The sequence below is a fragment of the Tribolium madens genome, unplaced genomic scaffold (assembly GCF_015345945.1).
Source record: "Tribolium madens isolate multiple individuals breed KSU strain unplaced genomic scaffold, Tmad_KSU_1.1 Scaffold_20;HRSCAF=117;Tcas5.2_LG4, whole genome shotgun sequence".
NCBI lineage: Eukaryota > Metazoa > Arthropoda > Insecta > Coleoptera > Tenebrionidae > Tribolium > Tribolium madens.
This window is the reverse complement of record NW_025400985.1, coordinates 1,358,682-1,383,582: the sequence shown is the minus strand read 5'-3', so window position 1 is coordinate 1,383,582 and position 24,901 is coordinate 1,358,682. Positions and strand designations below refer to the sequence as shown.

Below are 24,901 nucleotides of genomic sequence, written 5' to 3'. Positions count from 1 at the left end.
TGAAAAATAATTGCGTTTCTAGCTGAAAAATGTGCTAAAACTCCCAAGAAATGTAACTTTCGACTTAAATTATTGATTTTTGTCATTTTTAAGTGTGTTTAGACAAGATTTGGCCAAATAAGTGAGCCTCTAGTACAGAAATGAAGTAAGTTCAGCGAAACAAGCTCTAAAAATAATAGCGTGTAATTTTTTTGCTTGCTTTAAGAAAGTTTACAGAATTTTTGTTTTTTGTATATCAAAAACGCGCTTAAGCATTTGTCTTATTTTGGCCAAAAACTTTTTTTCAAACTTGTTGTGTTTTTATCTCTCAAGAAAACAAAAAAAGCCGTTTTTTGGGCTAATTTGTAGCTTGTTTTTGACAAAATTTTGCAAAATAATTATGTTTCTAGCTAAAAAAGCATTCGAATATAACAAAAATAAGATGTCATTTTCTTTGTTTAGTAATATCTTGTAAAAAACAAATAAAACTATTTTAAGCCGATTTGATGATTTTCGATTATTTTTTTTTAATTTTACGAAATAATCAAATTAAAGCTTAAGAGTTAGGTAAAAATGTTATAACATATTCTTTTTTTATAACACTCTGAGAAAAAAAACAGACTTTTCACCTTAAAAATCTTTTAACTTTTGATAAAAGAAAAATTATATCATTTTCGGCCTAATTCTGTATTTGTTTGTTTTGTTTTTAACAAAATTTTGCGAAATAATTGCGTTTCTAGCTAAAAAACGTGCTAAAACGCTCGAAAAATATTATTTTATTTTTAAAACAATAATAATTTTTATTTTATTTTTGTTTTAGCGAAGACAAAAACTCCGTTTTTGGGCTACTTTGTTGAATTTGTGGCTTATTTTTGACAAAATTCTGCAAAATAGTTGTGTTTCTAGCTGAAAAAGCATTCGAGTATCTATAACAAAAATAAGTTGTTATATGTTTCTCTGTTTAGTAATATCTTGTAAAAAGGAAATATAACTATTTTTAACCGATTTGGTGGTTTTCGTTAATTTTTTTTTTAATTTTACAAAATAATCAAATTAAAGCTTAAGAGTTAAAAATATCATAACATATTCTTTTTTTTATAACACGCTGTAACAAACTCTGAAAACACAGACTGAACTTTCGAAAAATGATGAATATAGTTATATCATTTTCGGCCTAATTCTGCGTTTTTTGGCTTGTTTTTTACAAAACTTTGCGAAATAATTGAAAAATCTGAGATTTTAGTACAAAAAACGGGCTTAAAAGAATTTTTGACCAAATTTTGGGTTTTCTCTCTTTATTTTTGTCTTATTTACTCAAAAACTTTTCTTTCGAGCTGTTTGTGTTTCTCTCTCTCAAGAAGACAAAAAACGCCGTTTTTGGTCGAATTTGTTAAATTTTTGGATTGATTTTAATAAAATTTTGCGACATGATTATGTTTCTAGTATCTTCTTGTAAAAAAACAAACATAACTATTTTGAGCAATTTGGTGGTTCTTCGACTTTTTTGAAAAATTTTGACGAAATAATCAAGTTTCCGGTTCAAAACGTGGAAAATGCTTGAAAAACGGTTTTTTCATTTCCAAAAAATCACCAGATTTTAGAATTTTTGCAAAAAAAATGTTGCCTTGAAATTTTTCAGGGTGGGTGTGTTTGGAGTAATCTGGCGGGGCGACAGGTCGTGCTTGGGTCAACTTCCCTCCTCCATCTCACCGACATTGAACGAAAAGTCCTCCAGAAAGTGGCTTTGGCGAAGTTGCAAGCCCTCAATTTGGGCGTTGCCATCAAAGTTCCAACAGGTATTTTTCAGACCCGAATCCTGAAAAAGTTGCATTGTGTGGCTTGGTTAAACACAAAGCGCTGTATTGTTTACAGGAGTGGTTATTTTTGCGCCGTAACCCAATCTTGTATATTTTCTCAATTCATGTAATGCAAAAATTGCAGAGTCCGTGGGCGGAGTTGTGAGCAAGCCGAAGAGGAGGCCCTACTTGTTGAAGCGGAAGGCGTTGACCACCGGAATTTTCGACACAAATCGCAAGGAGGGCGACAAGGGTGAGAAATCAAATCTTTGTTTAAATGGGCTAAATTTAGCTTCCCGTCTATTTATGTATCGAAATTCCGCATGTCAAATATGAAATGCTCCGTCAAAACGTTACGAAAATATGCAAAATGTGTGTGTGTGTGTGTGTGATTTTTCGCAAGCGGCGCCTGAAGTTTGTTTGCACATTCTGTTTTATAACTTTTACCACTTGGATGTTTATCTTGGATTTCGACGAATTAAACATTTTAAACGGCTCGGAGAAGTACCTGTTGCTTAAGAAACGAATGACTGTTTACGCATTTCAGATATATAAATTACCCCTATTTGCTATTTTTGAACGGGATTCTCATGTAATAAAACGGATTCCTCCGGAACAACCAACATTTGGGATTATTTCAGGGTTGTCAGCTCAAAAAATTAAGTTTGCCAAGTCTGAACTGAAAAATCTGATCAAAAAAGTAACACTGTGTTCTAGGTTTTTTAAAGTTTTATGTAGAAAATATTTGCGGTTTCGATAGTACGGGTTTTACACATTTTTCTATAAAACATTCTTGATTTGACCACCGTTTCTAATTTTTAATCAAATTTTGGGAAATATTTACGTCTTTACTTGAAAAAAAATGTTAAAACATTTGATAAAGAATAGATTTAAGCTTTTTTGGTACGTTTTTTCAAAACCTTGCAAAAAACTGAGATTTTAATTCACAAACGTGCCTAAAACTTAAGAAGGTAAAATAACACCATTTTCAACCAAATATTGTGTTTTTCGTACAATTCTTTGTCAACATTCCACCCCAAAACGAGTTAAATTTCGAGGTATTTTTGTAACTTTTAGACTTGTTTTAAAAATATTCTGAAAAATAAAAAAGTTTGTGGTTCAAAAATGAAGTAAATCGAGCGAAACATGCTAAAATATTATCACTTTTAATCTAATTTGGTAATTTGTCAGTCAGTATTAGCAAAAATTTGTATGTAACTTAAAAACGTGTTTAAAATACAGAAATAATACTAGTTTTGCTTAATTTGATAAAATTTTCGGTTTTATTTTAAAGAAATTTTGCAAAATAGTTCTGTTTTTGGTTGAAAAACGTACAAAACCGCTTCGAAAAAAGCGAGTTGTTGAGTGAAATCTTGTAATAAAAATGTTTCTTTACTGTTTTTTTTTTTGACAAAATATTTACGTCTTTATTTCAAAAATATGCGAAAACAGACAAAAATAATGACTTGATTTAGGCTCTTTTGGTTCTTTTTTTGCAAAATCTTGCAAAAAACAGTGATTTTAGTTGACAAACTTAAAAAATTAAATAATACCATTTTCGACAAAATTTTGTGTTTTACGTACAATTTTTGGTCAAAATTTTACTCAAAAACGAGTTAAACTGAATGAAACAAACGAGATAACATCCATTTAGAGATATTTTTGTAACTTTTAGATTTGTTTTGAAAATTTCCTGAAAAATAAAAGAGTCTCTGGTTCAAAAACGAAGTAAATGGAGCGAAACATAATAATATTAATTTTAATCTAATTTCGTTATTTTTCAGCCAGTATTAGCAAAAATTTGTATGGATTTAAAAAAAAGTTCTTAAACACTCTGAAAATGCAGAAATAACACTAGTTCTGCTTAATTTGGTAAATTTTTCGGTTTCATTTTAAAGAGATTTTGCAAAATAGTTCTGTTTCTGAAAAACAGTACTAAAACTAAAAAAAACAAAATATTTTATTTTGTAACTATTTTTTGACTTTGTTAGTGAAATCTCATTATAAAAATGTTTCTTTTCTGTTTTTTTTTTATAAAATACTTGCGAATCAAAGAGTGTGAGCTCTACACGAAGGGCGAGCGGCAATGCCGCGAGCCCCCATAATTTCTACAAAACATTTTGATTTGACCACCGTTTTTTGTTTTTAACTAAATTTTGCAAATTACTTACGCTTTTACTTCAAAAGACGCTAAAACAGACAAAAATAATGACTTGGTTTAGCTTTTTTGTTTTTTTCTGGCAAAATCTTGCAAAAACAGTGGTTTTAGTTTACAAACTTAAAAAAGCAAAGCAACACCATTTTAGACCAAATTTTGTGTTTTTTGTACAATTCTTGGTCGAAATTTTACTCAAAAACGAGTTAAATTGAATGAAACAAACAATATAACATCCATTTAGAGGCATTTTGGTAACTTTTAGACTTGTTTTGAAAATTTCCTAGTTCAAAAAGGAAATAAAAAATAATATTAATTTTATTCTAATTTCATAATTTTTTAGTCAGAATTCAAAACGTGTCTAAACACACTAAAAATGCAGAAATAACACTAGTTTTGCTTAGCTTTATAAAATGTTCGGTTTGATTTTAAAGAAATTTTGCAAAATAGTTTTGTTTCTGGCTGTAAAACGTACTAAACCGCTTTGAAAAAAAAACAAAATAATGTATTCTGTGACGATTTTTTGTCCTTGTTGAGTGAAATTTCATAATAAAAATGTTTCTTTTCTGTGTTTTTTTGACAAAATATTTGCGAATCAAAGAGTGTGAGTTCGACACGAAGGGCGAGCGGCAATGCCGCGAGGCCCCATAATTTCTACAGAATATTTTGATTTGACCACTGTTTCTTATTTTTAACTAGATTTTTCAAAATATTTACGTTTTTAACTGAAAATTATGCTGAAACACTTGATTCGTTTTAGCAAAATTTTGCAAAAAACTGAGATTTTAGAATTTTAGTTCAAACACAAACGTAACAAAATTTCGTGTTTTGCCTCTTATTTTTTGTCAAAATTTCACTCAAAAACAAGCTAAATCAAATGAAACAAACAAAATAACACCAATTTAGATTAATTTTGGTACTTTTTAGACATGTTTAGAAAATTCATGGAAAATAAATGAGCCTCTGGTTCAAAAACAAACTAAATCGAGTGCAATAAGCTAAAATAAAATCAGTTTCAATCTAATTTGGTAAATTTTTGGTTTGTTTTGAACGAAATTTTGCAAAATCTTTCTGTTTCTGGCTAAAAAAACGTACTAAAATTCTCTGAAAAAGACCAAAACTATATATTGTTTGACACTAATTAAAAAATCAAATTAAAAAGTAAGTTTGGGTAAATACTCCATTAAAGAAATAATTTCAAAATATGTTAATTTTCTGCTGTAGTTGCAGTTTTATTTCTAAAAAATCACCAGAATTTTTACGAAAGTTTTGGTGAAATTTCACCAGACTTGACAACACTGAATTATTTTCTTACCACAGTCACTACCAACGAGTGATGTGTGATTTGGCAATAAATCACACTCCTGCTGAAATTACTATTCCATTGTACTCGCCTGAAAAACTTTCCTGAAATGTTTCAGATTGTTTATGTTTTGGCAAAAAATAAAAACATTTTTTTATTGTGATTCACATTCCTAACATTCAGGTTAATAATATCTATGAGCTTCGATAATATCCACGGAATTTGTTCAGATTTTTTCAGAATATTAAAACTCAAGATACACATTTTGTATCAGCGTTGAAACTGAAACGACTGCAATAAATGCTAAAAATGGCGTAATTTCAGAAACGCGAGCTTTTTTACAACCACAGATCTCGATCATAAAATTAGCTTTCATTACAATGAGATTTATTTGTGCAAAAGAGTCACACGTTGATGGATTTATGGCGGTTATGACAGCCCATTATTTATACAAGGTGCGCCAGAACTTGCGCCCCAAAGAAAAATGTAAAATTTCGAAGTTATGAGAGTTTAAATTTGCACTTTGACTCTATATTTATTTCTGTTAGAAAAATAATTTTTCAAGTTTATTTTGCTACAGGCTATTGGAAGGGGAAACAAGGAAGCTGTATCCTAAATTGTAATTCGTTTATTGTTATTTGTGGCTTTTATAGGCAAAATTTTTGTATCTTTTCTAAATAATTATAAAAAAATATACAATGTGTCCCAGCGAGTTGAGAAAGTCCATTAGTGACCTTTAAATGGTAAAATTACAAAAAAAAAATATAAAGGACATTGATAGATACTAATCTAGTGCATCACCTAAAATTATTTTCAACTATACAGCGTGTTTCAGAAATAAGTTTCTATTGTAACAGAATAATCGAATTTTTTACTAATTGAGCAAACCAGGAAAAAATTGTGTCAATTTTGATTTACTTAGTTAAATTTTCAGCTTCTTTGAGGAAATCTTGAGAAATAAATGAGTTTCTTTCTCATAAACGATCTAAATTTTTAAGAAGAGTATAAAATAATGTTACTTTTGTTCCACTTAGTCGTGTTTTGGCTTTTTTGTAGTTTTTGTAGCATTTCTCGAAGAAATTTTACTAAATAAATAAATGTCTGGGTCTTAAACGAGCTAAATTTTCCGAAATAGTCTCAGATAACGTTAACTTCGATCGACTTTAATTATTTTTAGCCTTATTTTGACAAAATTTTGCAAAAAGTGTTCTTTGGTCAAAAAATAACTCAACGAAAAAAACCAAAAAAGTGTAAATTTTATCTAGATTGGTCGGTCTATTTTGACAAAATAAGTAAGTCGCTGATTCAAAAACGAGTAAATTTATCAAAACCAAGGCCAAACAACATCAATTTAGTTATTTTAAGACCAACTTTGACACTTTACGAAATAAGTAAATTTCGATCAAAGATAATTTTTTGTCTTGTCTTGGAAAAATCTCTCGTTATTTGGTTCTATTCAAACAAATTTGCGTTTTTTACGAAATTTTAGCTAAAAAAAACATCGAAAATGTACATTATTGTTCTGGCTTTTTTTTAACGATTTTTTACTATATTGAGCCAAAAACATTATTTTGATTACAATTGGCTGTTTTTGATTTATTTGAGGGAAATTTTTTTGTTTCCGAAGATTTTGTCGTAAGAATCCGGAATTACTTTCAAATTGACGTTATTTTGACTTTTCTCAAGCGATTTTGCTTTTATAAACTTTTTTATTTTCTGAAAAGTCCAAAAACCGCTTCGATGATTATAGTTTCAGACTATTTAAAAAACAGTAAAAAAGCTGTTTTTGAACCAAGGACTTACTTATTTTTAAAAATTTTGTCAAAAGTAGCCAAAATATTACAAAATTAGGTCTAAATACATAAACCACTTTTGTATTTTTTACTGTTATTTATTGATTTTTTTCTTTTGTACTACACCAAAATTTATAACGTTTTCAAATGTTCTAAATATTAAATACATTAAAGTCAGCAAAAATAGGGAAGAAGAAATCGTTTTTTTTGTGTTAAACCAACATTCAGGCTGTCCCAGAGAGTTGAAAAAGTCCTAAAATCGCCTAAAATTATTTTCAACTATACAGCGTGTCTCAAAAATAAGTTACAATACAAACTTATGTTTTTTTTTAAATGAAACACCATAATTAATTTAATTAATTAATTTTTAGACATGTTTTGACAATTGTATATAGCATTTTTGTTCTTCATTGATTAAGAGTTTCATTTTTATTTATATTAGTACAATCTAAAAGTGTCAGATGAAATGGTTTAAAAAATTTCTAGACTTGCAAAAAAATATTTAAAAATATCTTAAAGAAATGCTTAAATTTAAAAAAATGTCATTCGAGACGTTTCAAAACATCGTGCTAGACTTTATTACTGTCAATCAACGCAGACGACGCATTGGATATAAAAAGTGTCAAATGTCAAAAAATAAAATTTTTTGAGAGAGAATTTTTCAAGTTCCTTGTATCTTATCTTACTTGAAACTGGGATTTTAATTCAAAAACGTGCCTAAAGACTTAAAAAGGTAAAGTTACCATTTTCGCCCAAACTTCGAGTTTTTTGTATTATTTTTTTACCAAAAACGGGTGAAATCAAATAAAACAAACGAAATAACATTAATTTAGATTTAATCTTGTAATTTTTAGACTGGTTTGTGACAATTTCCTGCAAAATAAATGAGTCTCTGGTTCGAAAACCAACTAAACCAAGCGAAACAAGCTAAAATAATATCAATTTCAATATAATTTGGTAATTTTTAATTCAGTTTTAGCAAAAATTTGTATTTTAAAAACATTTTTACACTTTAAAAATGCATAAATAACACTAGTTTTGGCCTATGCTCCGAAAAAAGCCAAAATAATGTATTTTTTGATGATTTTTTGACCGTGTTGAGTGAAATTTTTTGAGAGAGAATTTTTTCAAGTTTCTGGTATCTTATCTTACTTGAAATTTTTCTCAGGGGCGCGAGTTATCTCCCATATCTCATTCAATATCTATTATTTTCATGAGTCGTATTTCAGGAAGTTTGTTGTTGCAGAGGGTGGCAATACCGGAGGCCTCGTATTCGGAATTCCCTTGACACAATGCGTGGAGAACGACAGACTGACAAGGGCTGCAGCGAGGACTAGTCCCTTGCTTTCCGGGGAAGAACCGGCGACTATAGGAAGACACGGGTCAAGATCCAGCTTTAGTTCCTTAATTGACGCGCCTCGAGGTGACGAGGTAATCCCCATTCCCATTAATTTAATCCCCAAAACCGGGATTTTTAAATAAAGCTTCAAACGTTCCTTGGCATGGACGCAAATGCTTATTACACAAGGCGACAAAAAAAGTCATGACAACTTGACAAATTTTATATCATTTTCTTCGTCTCAGTAAAACAAATCAAATGCACTAAAAAAAATTTCAAAAAGTCCACACACTTTGAACTAAATATTTTTTTTTCTAATTTAAATGAATTTAAAATACTTTAACTTTAAAAAATCATTACTCAATAACTATTAGGCCGATTTCGTTCAAATAAATACCATCCTAAAGGGATGGACTTGCCCTTTAGACTGATATGCAATTTGAAATTGAATATTGGCAAACTTGTTCGAAGAAGTTCGAAGTATCGAAGTAATCTAAGAAAAAGCTCACGAGTAATTTTTTTTCTTCGTCAGAATCGTGTAGAGCATCTTTTTATTAGTAAGAATCCAAATTTTTAAAATAATATACCGAGTAGTTTTTCAGATATGATTTTTTGAAGTTAAGGTTTGCTATTCAGGTATTGCGCCATATAGGAGAAATACATGTTAATCTTACTTAAAATTGTATTTTTATAAAAGTATTTGTTTTAAGGCTCTTCTTTTGCCTAAAAATGGTCAATTGTTCTAATTACAATAAACAAAAACTGTTTCTTTACTTAAAACAAACAAAAAGTATCTGCGTACTCATTAAAGCAAATAAAGAGTTTTTTTGTTCTAAAAATGATCACTGATCATTGAGCAAAAAGGATATAGAAGTTTAAAGCAGTAGCTTTAAATATAAGAACAAATCTTTTTCAAATTAAATCACTTCCATTCGGATTCCAACTTGTTCACTTTGTTCTAGCTTTCTGAACTTTTTTTTGAAATGTTTTCAGCAAATGCTTTTTACTGATGTTGAATGCAACAAAGTCGAAATCAGAATGAAAAGTGATTTGATTTGAAAAAGATTTGCCCTTATATTTAAGACTCGTGCCTTAAACTTCTAGATCCTCTTTGCTCAATGATCAGTGGTCATTTTTACAACAAAAAAACTCTTTATTTGCTTTAATTAGTACGCAGGTACTCTTTATTTGTTTAAAGTAAACAAACAGTTTTTGTTTATTCTAATTAGAACAAAGAAGATGCAATTGACCATTTTTAAGCAAAACAAATACTTTTATAAAAATGCAATTTCTCCTATATGGAGCAATGCTTGATTAGCAAACATTAACTTCAAAAAATCATATTTTGAAAACTACTCGGTATATTTTTTTGAAAATTTGGATTACAACTAATAAAGAGATGCTCTACACGATGGTAATGATGAAAAAAAATATTTGTAGGGTTTTTCTTAGATTACTTCGAACACTGTTCGAAGAAAAGTTTGCCAATATTCAATTTCAAATTTTATATCATCGTAAAGGGATATTAAAATGATTTTAATTTGAAGGAAATCGACCTAGTAGTTATTGGGTAATGATTTTTTAAAGTTAAAGTATTAGGCAATTAATTAGATCAAAATTGACAATAATTTGTTTAATATCGAAAGATTTAGCTTGTTTTTGAGTAATGACGTGTTTCAGGTCCAGAACAAGGCAAAAATAATGTCATTTTTGGTAGTATTTAACACAATTTTTGCGAATAAACTCGAAATAATCTAAAATAGAGTAATTTTGTAATAAACTTTGATCATTTTTGGCTTATTTTGACAATATCTTGAGGAATACACGAGTTCCTCGATCAAATTTAGTCATTTTTTGGCTCGTTTTAGCGAAATCTTGTAAAAATAAGTTTTTGGCTTAAAAACGTGTAAGTGTTTGAAAATGGCAAAAATAATAACATTTTTTTTAAATCCAATTTGGTGTTTTTTTGGGGAATTTATTGAAAATTTGCGTTTTTGATTGAAAAGCATGTCAAAAGGCTCAATAAAGACAACAGTAATGTTATTTTTCAGTTAGTTTAGTGATTTTTCGAGATACTTTGGCGATTTTTTTGGCTTTTGAGCAAAATATATGATAAAAAATTGCAAAATCTCGTTAAAAAACTGTTTATTCCTCAGAAACGTGTTTAAAGTCTCAAAAAAGGCAAAAATAATGTTATTTTTTAATTAATTTAATGATTTTTCCACATATTTGGAGTAAAACACAATATGAAACTTTTAAGGAAATTGGCGTTTTTTACCTTGTTTCTCTCAATTGCAATGAACAAGAAAGTCACTCATTTGACAGGTTTTTGTCAAAACATGGGTTAAAAGTCGAAAAATAATAGACGAAAATTGACCTGTTTTGAGAAATTTTGCTCATGTTTAGGCAAGATTTTGTAAAAAAAGACGTAAACCCAACAAAATGTATCAAAATTAACGTTATTTTATACTGTTCTGAAAGATTTAGCTTGTTTATGGAGCAATGCTTGATTAGCAAACCTTAACTTCAAAAAATCATATTTTAAAAACTACTCGGTATATTATTTTAAAAATTTGGATTCTCACTAATAAAAAGATGCTCTACACGATGGTGACAAAGAAAAAAAATACTCGTAGTGTTTTTCTAAGATTACTTCGCTTTACTTCGAACTTCTTCGAACACAGTTCTAAGAAAAGTTTGCCAATATTCAATTTCAAATTTTATATCATTCTAAAGAACAAGGCCATCCCTTTAGAATGGTCTTTATTTGAAGGAAATCGGCCTAATAATTATTGAGTAATGATTTTTTAAAGTTAAAGTATTTTAAATTCATTTAAATTAGAAATTTTTTTAGTGCCTTTGATTTGTCTCACTGAGACGAACAAAATGATATAAAATTTGTCAAGTTGTCACGACATGACTTTTTGTCGCCTTGTGTTATTGTACAATTTTCTCGCTTAATTTCTAATTAGAACGAAGAGTTTTTTTTGTGGAAAATTCCTGCAAGAGTTTCCCGTACGTGTTTACCAAACTCCATCACGCAGCTGTCGTTGTTCCATTTGGTTTTCGTGCTAATAAATCTCAATGTTGGTGTAAAATACTGGGACTTTGATTAGTTTCTGCCCCACATACCTGTTCAAGCTATACTTAGCTCGGCAAACCTATACATAGCTGTTGATTTTGGTTTTTGTGACATTTTTCTTAAACACAAGCGAGGTATAAATAATTTTCCTGCAAGGATTTCACCTTGGACGTATTTTTTACTTTTAAGCTTCATTTACATCGTCTGACGTGTAATGTTTGCCTTGACCGTGTCAGAGAATCAAAAAATAAGCACATTTGGAACAGTTGCTGTTTTCATTCCTGAAACGCACTGAAATTCGAAGACAGTTTCACTTAATCGCTGAACTGAATGTGAAACAGCTCCCTACGTGTGAAAAATAGACACACAATTGCAAAAATAACGCTAGTTTTGGCCTAATTTGATAAATTTTCGGTCGGTTTGAACGAAATTTTGCAAAGTGGTTCTGTTTCTGATTGTAAAACGTACTAAAACGCTCCGTAAAAGGTCAAAATAATGTGTTTTTTGACAATTTTTGACCTTGTTGAATTAAGTTAAAAAAACTCGATAAAGGCGAAAATAATAACTTGATTTGGGATTTTTTTGTTCGTTTTGGCATAATTTTGCAAAAAACTGAGATTTTAGTTTTTAGTTGAGCCTAAAGGGTTAAAAAAGTAAAGTCACCATTTTCAACCAAACTTCGAGTTTTTTGTATTATTTTTTTTACCAAATTGCACTCAAAAACGAGTTAAATCAAATGAAATAAACAAAATAACATTAATTTGGATTTAATTTTGTAGTTTTTAGACTTGTTTTGACAATTTCCAAAAAATTAAATAAGTCTCTGGTTCAAAAACGAACTAAACCGAGCGAAACAAGCTAAAATAATATCAGTTTCAATATAATTTGGTACTTTTTTATTTAGTTTTAGCAAAAATTTGTATTTTAAAAACGTTTTTACACTTTTAACTGCAAAATAACACTAATTTTAGCCTAATTTGGTAAATTTTTGATTTGTTTTTAATGATATTTTGCAAAATTGTTTTGTTTCTGGCTGAAAAACGTACTCCGAAAAAAAGCCAAAATAATATATTCTTCATAAAAGCAAAAATAATGATTTGATTTGGTGTTTTTTTTGGTTTGCTTTAGCAAAATCTTCTAAAAAAACTGGGATTTTAATTCAAAAAAATTCAAAAATGTACCCAAAATCCTCATTTTCGACCAAATTTCGTGTTTATCGTATAATTAAAAAAAAAATTGACTCAAAAAGAGCTAAATCGAATGAAAAAAAACATTTAATTTTGGCAAAAATTTGTATTTCAAACACTAGTTTTAGCCTAATTTGGTAGTTTTTTGGTTTGTTTGTAAAAAATGGCTCAGTTTCTGACTGAAAAACGTCCTAGAACGCTCCATAGAGTCCAAAATAATGTATTTTTTAACGACTTTTTGACTTTGTTGTCTGAAATCTCACAAAAAAAAAACAAATAAAATTTTGCAGAATGCTTAAAAAATGTAAAAATAGTGTGATTTTTTGAGCTTGTTGAGTGAAATCGGATAAAAAAAGGGATGAAACTATTTCTTGATTTTACGACTTAATTTGCAAAATGCCTAATAATTTCTAAAAAAACATTCTCGAATCCAATAGGATTTGACCTTCGTTTTTTTACGTTTTTACCTATTAACATGCTAAAATACTTTATAAAGACAAAAATAATGGTTCGATTTGGTGTTTTTTTTCTTTGTTTCAGCAAAATCTTCCATAAAACTAAGATTTTAGTTTAAAAACGTGTCTAGAAAGATAAAGTAACATAATTTTCGACCAAATTTCGTGTGTTTCCTATTATTTTTTGTAAAAATTTTACTCAAAATTAAGCTAAATCAAATAAAACAAAGCAAATAACATTAATTTAGATTTATTTTTGTAATTTTTAGCTAAAATAATATCAATTTGATAATTTTTCAGTTAGTTTCAGCAAAAATTTGTATTTTAGCCACGAGTTTTAGTTTAATTTGGTGAATTTTCGGTTTGGTTTTAACGAAATTTTGCCAAATCGTTCTGTTTCTGGCCGAAAAACGTACTAAAACGTTCCGAAAAAGGGCAAAATAATGTATTTTTTGACAATTGAGTGAAATTTCATAAAAAACTAAAAAAAACTATTTCTTGATTTTTCAACTTATTTTGCGAAATGCCCAATAATTTCGACAATACATTTACCAATTCGATTTTTGTTTTTGACTAAATCTTGCAAAAAAATTTTTTTCTTGAAAAAAATGCTAAAACACTGAAAAACGTAGTAAAAATAATCCACACATTTGGGACGGTTGCAGTTTTCATTCCTGAAACGCACTGAAATTCTAATCCAATCTGACTCAATCTTTGAACTGAATGTAAAACGTGTGAAAAATAGACACACAATTGTTTATTTTGTCTAAAACTAAAAATAGATTGAAAAAATTCGTCCAAAATTTGGTCCGTCACCGCTGTTACATCACCGTCTTGACGTCAGACTTGGCAAGAATAATTTTTGCATTCCAGAGCGGCTCCTGCGAGAGCTTAATGTTACGCGAGAGGATCGTAGGAAGCGTCCCTGGCTTACTCGACACCCTCTCCTGCGGCTCCACCAGCGACCTTCCGCACGAAGAGGAAGCTTCCGTCCCTAACATCCTCAGCGAGTGTTTCCGTCATCTCGAACAGCACGGGTTGCACACTTTAGGTATAGAGGCTGTCCCAAAACTTCGTATTTCTTCGACTACTCTCACAGTAAAGAAAAGTTGCAAAAGATTGATTGTAAATTGTTTGTATTCACTTTTTCTCTCTAGCAAAACCGTTGTGATTTTTCAAAAATGGCACTTTTTTTCATAAAATTACCCATAAAAAATAAGTGGTCCATAATAGACCCATAAAACCTAATATGGATATTCTTAGACTTCAAAACCCTTTCAAATAAGCCCATAATATACCGGGTGTTCCATAAGAAAAAATATAACTTTGTTGCGCCACCCTATATACGAATTACCTATAATGACGAAAATATTTTTGGACTATAGAAAAAATAAATGTCCATCGTCCAAAAGAAACCGCATTTCGTTATCTTCTTTAATGTCAGAGTAATCGAAGAAATTCGGAGCTCTGGGTCACCCTGTATTTTACAGAAAAATATTTCAAAAATTCTATATGTCAAAAAATTTGATATTTGACGTTTTTGTTTCTTTTTTAATAATTAAACAGTCATTTTCCAATAGAAATAAGTGGAAAAGTGTAAATTTTACCGATTTTTGATCCAAAAACGGATTTAATACCAATATAGAGTGATTCTAAAACTGAAAATTTCTGAAAAAATCTTGAAACAATAAATACTATTTAATAATCTATACATATAACCAGTTTTAGTGAAAAAACTTGAAATGTACTGGGTGAATCAGTTGAGATGGCTAACATTCTAGATTTGTTCAAAAATTAAATCGTCCAAAACCCAAAAAGAGTCTTGAAATAATTAAAAACTTTAATGTTTAATCACTCTGTACATAATTTTTGTTTTGATAGTACTTATTCTTATCGACACAAGAATTAACATGTTTTGTTAAGACATTTTTACTGAATCAATTTTGATGAAAAAATAACAAATGTCTTGAAAAATACGTAAAGGGTGATTTGGGTGAGATGACGCTATAGTAAATCTCTGTTGAAGTATTGAAAATCGATGCAACAAAGTAGCAAAAGTTTTGACAGTGAGACTTAATTAGTGAATCACTCTGTATAGTTTGGTGAACAGAAATGTTTTACACTTCTTCGCTTTTGTCCCCCAACCACTTAATTCCCCAACATCCCCTATGAAAAAAAATCTGATTATTCTTAATCCTTGTCCTAGTTGAAACCTTTGAAGTCGCTTCGAAATAAAATAGTTCAAAAATAGTACTTTTTTTTTCATAAAATTGCCCATAAATGATAAACGGTCCATGATAGACCCATAGAACCTAATATGGATATTCTTAGAATTCAAAACTCTTTCAAATAAGCGCATAATATACCAGGTGTTCCATAAGAAAAAATATAACTTTGTTGCGCCACCCTATATACGAATTACCTATAATGACGAAAATATTTTAGGATTATAGAAAAAATAAATGTCCATCGTCCAAAAGAAACCGCATTTCGTTATCTTCTTTACTGTCAAAGAAATCGAAGAAATACGGAGCTCTGGGTCACCCTGTATTTTTTAAACGAGAAGTATTTTTGATCAGTAAAAATAATAAATGCACAGTAGAAATAATAAATTCACAGTAAAGACAATGAATGAATGTCTGCTTTATAATTAATTTTTTCAAAAAATTTTTTTACATAAATTGCAATTTTGACAAATAAAATCGCATAACTCAAAAACAAAACAAAATTTCGTTCTGAAAATACGATCACATTTTTTATATTACTTTAATTTATATTAATTATTATTTTCTGGAGGGAAATGATTAAAAATAAAACCGCTTGGTTCCATACTTTATATTCACCCTGTATACCACCGTCTAATAATAATATACAGCTTAGTTACATGCTTAGTTTTAAAAATAAGAGGTTTTTTTTACGAAAACATGCACTTTTAAAAAATTTATTACACAAAAACTAAGACAGCTAAAACAAATTTTTCTTACTTCTGCAAAGAAGAAAGTACAGAATTTAAAGCTATAGCAATTTTTTAATGTTTTGCATTTGTAAAGATTAATAAATTAAGAAGTTTGTTAAAAGTGAAATAACTTAAAAAATTTAAATGGAATACTATTTTTTATTTTTCCATCTAATAGATTGATAAATTGTCTATCTAAAAAAATAAATTTTTGATGTCTAGAATTGATAAATGAAAAGATGTCCTATGTCCTATACAATTTTTTTTTAATTTTACCATTTAAAGGTCACTAATGGACTTTTTCAACTCGCTACGACACCTTGTATATGCAGTAATATAAAAATAAATACCAGTAATAAACAACATTATTATTGATGACACTTGTGGAAAGCTGAAATTCGAAAAAGTGTAGTTGGTTTGAAGAACATTGAGAATTTTTTTTTTTTTTGAGTGGTAATAAATCAGTTGGTTTCTTATACTTTTAGGCAAATGTGTATTTAGAAAATCACAAAAATTTATTAACCTATTAACTGGATTTTTTATTATTGATGATAATGACACTTGTGGAAAGTTGCAATATAAAAATGATTAAAAATTGTGGCTTMTTTAAAAATGTTGAGAATAAAGCAATACTAGACCGAATTTTGACAAAATCTCTCGAATTTAGTGAGTGAAACGTTCCGAGATTTTATCAAAATATGCGAAAATAACGCAGACTTCATTTTGTAATTTTTTATTGTTCTAACATAATTTGCTATAAGTCTATAGAAAAAAAAAAAAAAAACAAAAACTACGCATCTAAAAGTCTAAAAGTTTGCAATTTCTTACTTTCTTTTATCAAAATATTAATTTAGTGATTTTAAATTTTAAATTTTACCATTTAAAGGACTTTTTCATTTCGCTAGGACACCCTGTATATTCAGTAATATAAAAATAAATACCAGTAATAAACAACATTCTTGCGCAGGGGCCATACATTGTTATGTAACCAAGACTGAAAATTCTTTAAATTTTATGTTGGTTTACTAATTTTCATTAAAGTTATTGAGTTTATTATTTTTACTGGGCAAATTGGATTTTTTTACTGAATAAATTAAAATGAAAAACTGTGCGTGCTGTACTTAGCATTTAATAAAATAAAATATTATTTTACTGTGCAAAAATTAATTAAATACTGATGAAAATTGATTACTACCCTTTAGGTATTTTCCGCGTTAGCACATCGAAGAAGAGAATTCGACAATTGAGAGAAGACTTTGATTGTGGGAAAGAAACAACTTTAGATGACGATCAATGTCCTCATGATGTAGCAACGCTTTTGAAGGAGTTTTTGAGGGACCTTCCCGATCCGCTTCTTTGTAGAGATCTCTATCAAGCGTTCGTTCAGACACAAAGTAAGTCAAGGGTGAAGTTGAAAAGGGTGCGATTTTGTGAGTTTTATTCGAAGGGATACGCAACAGGAGACTACAGTTCGAAGCCCTTCAACATCTCATTCAACTGTTGCCGGCGACCAATAGGGACACGCTTTTTGCCCTTCTTGCGTTTCTCGCCACCGTTGCCCAGAATGCCGCCGACACCAAGGACGAGTCAGGTACAAAAAATTTCCTTGTTTTCAGGAAAACTAATTTTTTTCAGTTTGAAGAATAATCTATTTCAGGCTGAGTTTCGCAAAATCACAAAATTTATTAGTCCAGTAACTAGAACAAATTTTTATTGTGATGATTCTTGCAAAAAGTAAAAATTTTAAAATCATAAAAAATTGACACTGGTTTTCAGGAAAATTATTTTTTTTTTCTTTCTGAGTGGTGAGAAATCAGTTCGGTTCTTATAATTAACTTCAGATAAATGTGTGTCACAAATTAATAAAAATCAAAATAATTAATTCTTGCGGAAAGTTATAATTCAAAAATGATTAAAAATTGTCGCTAGTTTGAAGAACGTTGAGAATTTTTTTTTTATATTTGAGTTGTAATAAACCAGTGTTTTTTTTTATAAATAATTATTTTAGGCAAGTGTATTTAGAAAAACGCAAAAATTTACTAAATTATTAACTAGATTTTGTATTATTGATGACACTTGTGGAGAGCTGAAATTCAAAAAAGTGTTGCTGGTTTGAGGAACATTAAGAATTTTTTTTCAGGAAAACATTTTTTTTATAATTTATTTCAGGCGATTGTGTATCACAAAATAATAAAAATTTATTAACTAGATGATAATTCTTGCCGAAAAATTGTAGCTAGTTTGAAGAATGTTGAGAATTTTTTTTTCAGGAAAACATTTTTTATTTTATTTTTAGTAAGAATGGTAAAAGTGTCTTCTAATTTATTTTAGGCGAACGTGTATCACAAAATAATAAAAGTTTATTAACTAAAACAAATTTTTATTGTTGATAATTTTTGGGGAAAGTTTTCGCTGGTTTGAAGAACGTTCAAAATTATTTTTCAGGAAAAGATAATCAAAATTTTTCACTGGTTTGAAGAACGTGGAGAATTTTTTTACTGGAAAATATTTTTCGACTTTGAGTGGAATTTTTTTTTCAGGAAAACATTTTTTTTTCACTAAGAGTGGTGATAAATCAGTTGGGTTCCTATAATTTATTTTAGGCGAATGTGTATCACAATATTACAAAAATTCATTAAGATATTAATTCACAATAACAAATTTTTTTTGTTGACGGTTTTTAGGGAATGTTTTCGCTGGTTTGAAGAATTATTTTTCAGGAAAAAATAATCAAAATTTTTCACTGGTTTGAAGAACGTTGAGGATTTTTTTCTGAAGAATATTAATTTGAGTGATAATAAACTAGTTGTTTTTTATAAATAATTTATTTCAGGCAACTGAGTATTTAGAAAATCACAAAAATTTATCAATCCATTACCTAGATTTTTTATTATTGATGATGATGATACTTGTAAAAAGTTAATATCTAAAAATAATTAAAAATCTACGCTGGTTTAAAGAAAACTTTTTTTCAGGAAAACTAATTTCTTTTACTTTGAGTGGTAATAATTGCAAACAACCTGTGTCTTGGTGTAAAAATGGCTTATCTGGTTTTTTTTGTTGTAAATCCATCAAAATCAGCACAAACATTAACGCATTTTCAGATCTAATTTTGAAATTTTTTTTTACTTTTGACAATTTTTTTGAATTAGTGAGTAAACAAACTCTTTGAATTCATAAAATCAAACAAGAATAAAAAGCAATTCTATCTTGCTTTAACACAATCTTTCAAATTCACCAAATATGCGAAAAAAACGCTTTTTCAGACTTTATTTTGTGATTTTTTTAAGTTTGCAATTTTTTACTTTGATTTATCAAAATATTATACATTTATGTGTTATATTGTAACATTTTCAAAAACAAATACTCAAAATCGCAAAGCCGGACAAAACTGTCCAAAAATTTATTTTTATCTCTGAATTTTTATAGACAATTGTTTTCAAATTAACCCAAAACCGGATTTGTCTGTTTTTTTTTTCAAGAAAACTAACTTCTTTTATTTTGAGACAAATAGGTATCACAAAATCACAAAAATCCATTAAGCCACTGACTAAAACAAATTTTTCTTGTTTTGGAAAATTAAAATTCGAAAAATGTTCAAAAATTTTCGCTTTTTCAGTTGGTTTATCATATTTTTTTTTCAGGCAAATGAGTATCACTAAATAATAAAAATTTATTAATTTATTAACTAGTACTAAATTTTATTGTTGATGATTCTTGTAGAAAGATAAAATCCAAAAATAATCAAAAATTTTCTCTGGTTTGCAAAACGTTGTTTTTGAGCATTATTTTTTTACTTTGAGTGGTAATAAACCAGTTGTTTTTTTTATAAAAAAACTAGATTTTTTATTGTTGATGGCACTTGTGAAAAGTTAAAATTCAAAAATGATGTCGCTTGCTTGAAGAACATTGAGAATTGAAAACTATTTTTTTAATTTTGAGTAGTAATAATAATAAATTAGTTAGTTTTTTACAATTTATTTCAGACGCATGTGCATCGCAAAATCACAAAAATTCCTTTATCTTTTAACTAGAACAATTTTTTCTTGGAAAACTAATTTCTTTCACTTTGAGTGGTAATAAATGCAAACGAACTGTGTGTTGGTGTAAAAATGGCTTATCTGTTTTTTTGGAAAGAAAAATCACTCACTAAAAAAATCAGCGAAAACAATAACGCATTTTCAAATGTAATTTTGCAGTTTTTTTGCTTAGTTTTGACAAAATTTTTGAATCAGTAAAAATCTCGGTGGACAAACTCTTTCAATTCATAAAATAAAACAAGAATAAAGCAATACTAGACCGAATTTTAAAAATTCTATCTTCCTTTAACAAAATCTCTTAAATTTACCAAATATGCAAAAAAACGCTTTTTCAGGCTTCACTTTGTGATTTTTTCTTGTTCTAACATAATTCGCTATAAATCTATAGAAAAATAAAACGAAAACTAAACATTTTTAAGTGTAAAAGTTTGCATTTTTTTACTTTGTTTTATCAAAATATTTTAAATTTAGTGAGTTTCTTAATAAAAATGCTTTAAAATATTGACATTTTCTTAAAAAAAACTCAAAACCTCAAAGCCGGACAAACCTGGCCAAAAATTTACTTTTATCTCTAAATTTTTATAGACGATTTTTTCAACATAGTTTTCAAAAACCGGATTTGTCACTGTTTTTTTTTCAAGAAAACTAACTTCTTTCATTTTGAGCCAAATGTATATCACAAAATCACAAAAATACATTAAGCCACTGACTAGAACAAATTGTTCTTGTTTTGGAAAATTAAAATTCGAAAAATTTTCGATTTTTCAGTTTTTCAGCTTACATTTTTTTTCAGGCAAATGAGTATCACTAAATAATATAAATTCATTAATTTATTAACTAGAACTAAATTTTATTATTGATAATTCCTGTAGAAAGTTAAAATTCAAAAATAATCAAAAATTTTCTTTGGTTTGCAAAACTTTGTTTTTGAGCATTATTTTTTTACTTTGAGTGGTAATAAGCCAGTTTTTTTTAACTAGATTTTTTATTGTTGTGACACTTGTGAAAAAATGATTAAAAATTGTCGCTTGTTTGAAGAACGTTCAGAATTGAAAACTATTTTTTTTTCATTTTGAGTAGTAATAATAATAAATTAGTTGCTTTTTTTAAATATATTTCAGACGCATGTGTATCGCAAAATCACAAAAATTCCTTAATCTGGTAACTAGAACAATTTTTTCTTGTTGATGATTCTTGTTTTAAAGAATGTTGAGATTTTTTTCAGGAAAACTAATTTCTTTAAAATCTCGGGATTTTATCAGAATAAGCAAAAACAACACATTTCAGACTCTAAAACTTTGCAATTTCTTACTTTGTTTTATCAAATTATGAATTTAGTGAGTTTCTTAATAAAAACACTTTAAAACATTAACATTTTCAAAAACAAATACTCAAAATCGCAAACCGAAACTGCTTTTGTTTTTTTTCACAAAATCACAAACCTTTATTAAGCCACTAACTAAAACAGAAAAATTTTTGCTGGTTTAAAATTCATTTTTTCAGTTGTTTTTTCATAATTTTTTCAGGCGAATGTGTATCTGGGAACAAGATGGACTCCAACAACTTGGCGACAGTCTTCGCCCCCAACATCCTCCACTGCATCAAACCAGGAAGTTCAAAAGAAAGCGACCGTCCTGAAGACCGAATCGATATCATAAACGTGGTACGAACCCTAATCGACCACTACAAACAACTTTATACCATTTCGGCTGAACTTCTAGATGAAATTTATGTACACATGATGGACTCACATCCTGAAGCTTTGGACCAACTTTTGAACAAAAGAGACGCAATTTCGGGGGCTGATGAGTAAGTTGAGTGTTAAATTTGGGTGAGGACTAGGAGTACCTCCTATTCCAGGTCTGTTGAGGAGGTCGATAGTGAAAGTTATTCAGCTCCTTGGAGTCCCACAATAGAAAACGTTGACATTGAAACGAAGAAAATGTACTCGCGGGAGGAGTTTTTGCACGAAAGGGCTGCCATGGGGGGCCCCAATGTGGGTATGAGACTACGGTAAGTGTGACTGAATAGCACAGGGCGAGAAAAAAAGGGCATGTCGTGTGTGGTACATCAAATGAAAGCTGTTTTAACAAGCTTTTTAAAACTTTTTACCAAAATTGAATCAGACCATCCATTCATGAGATACAGAATTTGCAAAAAAAAACGAAACAGGTTAATTTTGTTTAAAAAAAAACACATATTTTGACACAATTTTACTAACCCTTTAACTTTTCCCACCTAATTTCGGAATTTCAAATGACACTCACTTGCGACAGATCAAGTAAAAAAAAAAATTTCAGTAATTCCTAAATAAGTTCAGTGATTTCAAAAAAAAATGACTCAAACTTTAGTATTTCCAAATTTGAACAACTTATTTCAGTTTACAAATATTACACCCCAATTTCAGCAGTTCCAAAAAAAATTCACCGAAATTCAGATTTATTTCTATAATTCCAAAAACAATTCGAATAATTTCTAAAAGATTACAACAACTAAAAATTACAGTAATTCAAAAATAATTTCAGTAACTTCAAGAAAAATTTACTCAAACTTCAGTAATTTCATTCTATCGTAACTTTCGAAATTCCAAATTCCAATAATTAAAAAAAAATCCAGTAATTTTAGAAAAATTTCAGTAATTCCTAAATAAGTTCAGTAATTTAAAAAAAAATTACTCAAACTTCAGTAATTCCAATCCCTGGTAACTTATAAAATTCCAAAGGAATTTCAACTTAATTTTCGTAATTTCAATATAATTTCTGTAATTCAGTAATTCCGATAGTTCTAAGAAATTCAACGTAATTTTCAAATAAACTTATTTCCAATAATTCCAAAAACAATTCCAATAAATTTAAAAAAATCAGTAGGTAATAAAGATATTTTCTAGGTTATAAATCTTTAGAAATCTCAGTAAATCTTAGAAAATCCTTATAATTATTAGGAGAATTTAATAAACACCAAGTCCTGAAAACCAGTGCGAGATAAACCGCTTCAATATTAAGACGATTTTAAATAAATAAAGAATTATAAATAAATCAAAATTTAAAACTTTTTGTTTTTTTTTTAAGAATTCTAAGTTATGTAGAATTTTTTTATTCATTTTCTTGAAAATGTTTATAAATAAACAACTCAAACATTTCAATTTGCTTCTTAAACCACAATTTTTATATTTTAATTTTGTTTTTTATAAACAGGGTGACTGTAAATGATTGTGATTTTTGGCGTCAGGTCGACAACTTTAAAATTAAAAATAAACTTTAAACTTAAAAATAACAATCACAGAGTTTTTATCTCATTTTGAATATTTGTAAGGGATTACAAAATTCAATAGTTTTTTTTATTTTTTATGAAAAAACTTTAGTTGAAATTGCATAAAAAAATACAGTAACATAAGTAGGTAATCTGCAATACGCTAAAAATAAATTAAAAACATTTTTCGTACAGATTTATAATATAATTTCTGTAATTATAAAGTAATTCCGGTAGTTCTAAGAAATTCAACGTAATTTTCAAATAAAATTATTTCCAATAATTCCAAAAACAATTCTAAATTTAAAAAAATCAGTAGGTAATAAAGACATTTTCTATGTTATAAATCTTTAGAAATCTCAGTAAATCTTACAAAATCCTTATAATTATTAGGAGAATTTAATAAACACCAAGTCCTGAAAACCAGTGCGAGCGAAACCGCTTCAATATTAAGACGATTTTAAATAAATAAAGAATTATAAATAAATCAAAGTTTAAAACTTTTTTTTTTAAGAATTCTAAATTATGTAGAATTTTTTTATTAATTTTCTTGAAAATGTTTATAAATAAACAACTCAAACGTTTCAATTTGCTTCTTAAACCATAATTTCTATATTTTAATTTTGTTTTTTATAAACAGGGTGACTGTAAATGATTGCGATTTTTGGCGTCAGGTTGACAACTTTAAAATTAAAAATAAACTTTAAACTTAAAAATAACAATCACAGAGTTTTTATCTCATTTTGAATATTTGTAAGGGATTACAAAAATCAATAGTGTTTTTTTTTTATTTTTTATGAAAAAACTTTAGTTGAAATTGCATAAAAAAATACAGTAACAACAAGTAGGTAACATGCAATAGGCTAAAAAAAATTAAATTTTTTTTTCGTACAGATTTTAAAAAAATAGCCACAAATGGAGATTTTTTTAATTTATTTTTAAACGACACGCACAAAAAATTTCAAATTGATACTTTATATATTGCTGCTAAGGCCATCAAAAAGTTATATTTTTTTCAGAATTTTTAACTACGATTAATTTTTTATTCACCACAGTTCGTCAAAAGTTCAAACATTTTCACATATTATTAGAAAAATTATTAATAAAATAAATCTTCTCAAAATTAAATCGAAACTCGACACTCAGGAAACAACAGTAAAACAGATTTTTGATATTTCAAGAAAAACTCATTTTTTTTCAATAAAGCAAAAACTTGAGAACATTTTTCATTTTTATGGTTCAGTTTTCAGAAGTTCAAAAATAATTTCTTCCGCGTGTTAACTGAGTATAAATTCACATATATAGGGTGTCCCAGTGAAAACGAGCCCCCACGAATATCTCAGAAACTAAAAAGACTTTGCAAAAACGCCAAAACAGGTCAATTGTGTTTCCGAGGGGGACATTTTTTGACGTAATTTTTTAAGCACCCCCAGTAACCCCCTAACCCCCACGCACCCCAACTTTAAAAATTTAAATAGCACTACCCTACTTGTGGCATATCAAATGAAAGCTATTTTAACAAGCTTTTCAAAACTTTTTACTAAAATTGAATCAGACTATTATCATG

General features: G+C 28.2%; 1 protein-coding gene across 3 annotated transcripts in view; it reads left to right on the top strand.

Moving 5' to 3' along the window:
- LOC123005530 overlaps positions 1–24,901 on the top strand; it is a 31,174-nt gene that overhangs the window by 4,825 nt on the left and 1,448 nt on the right. For all 3 annotated transcript variants that reach the window (XM_044399325.1, XM_044399324.1, XM_044399323.1), the window contains 8 exons: positions 1,619–1,775; positions 1,921–2,028; positions 8,273–8,457; positions 13,963–14,140; positions 17,248–17,439; positions 17,493–17,636; positions 21,612–21,894; positions 21,946–22,098. In XM_044399325.1, the coding sequence (XP_044255260.1) occupies positions 1,619–1,775; positions 1,921–2,028; positions 8,273–8,457; positions 13,963–14,140; positions 17,248–17,439; positions 17,493–17,636; positions 21,612–21,894; positions 21,946–22,098 (1,400 nt within the window). The remainder of the gene's footprint in view (positions 1–1,618; positions 1,776–1,920; positions 2,029–8,272; positions 8,458–13,962; positions 14,141–17,247; positions 17,440–17,492; positions 17,637–21,611; positions 21,895–21,945; positions 22,099–24,901) is intronic.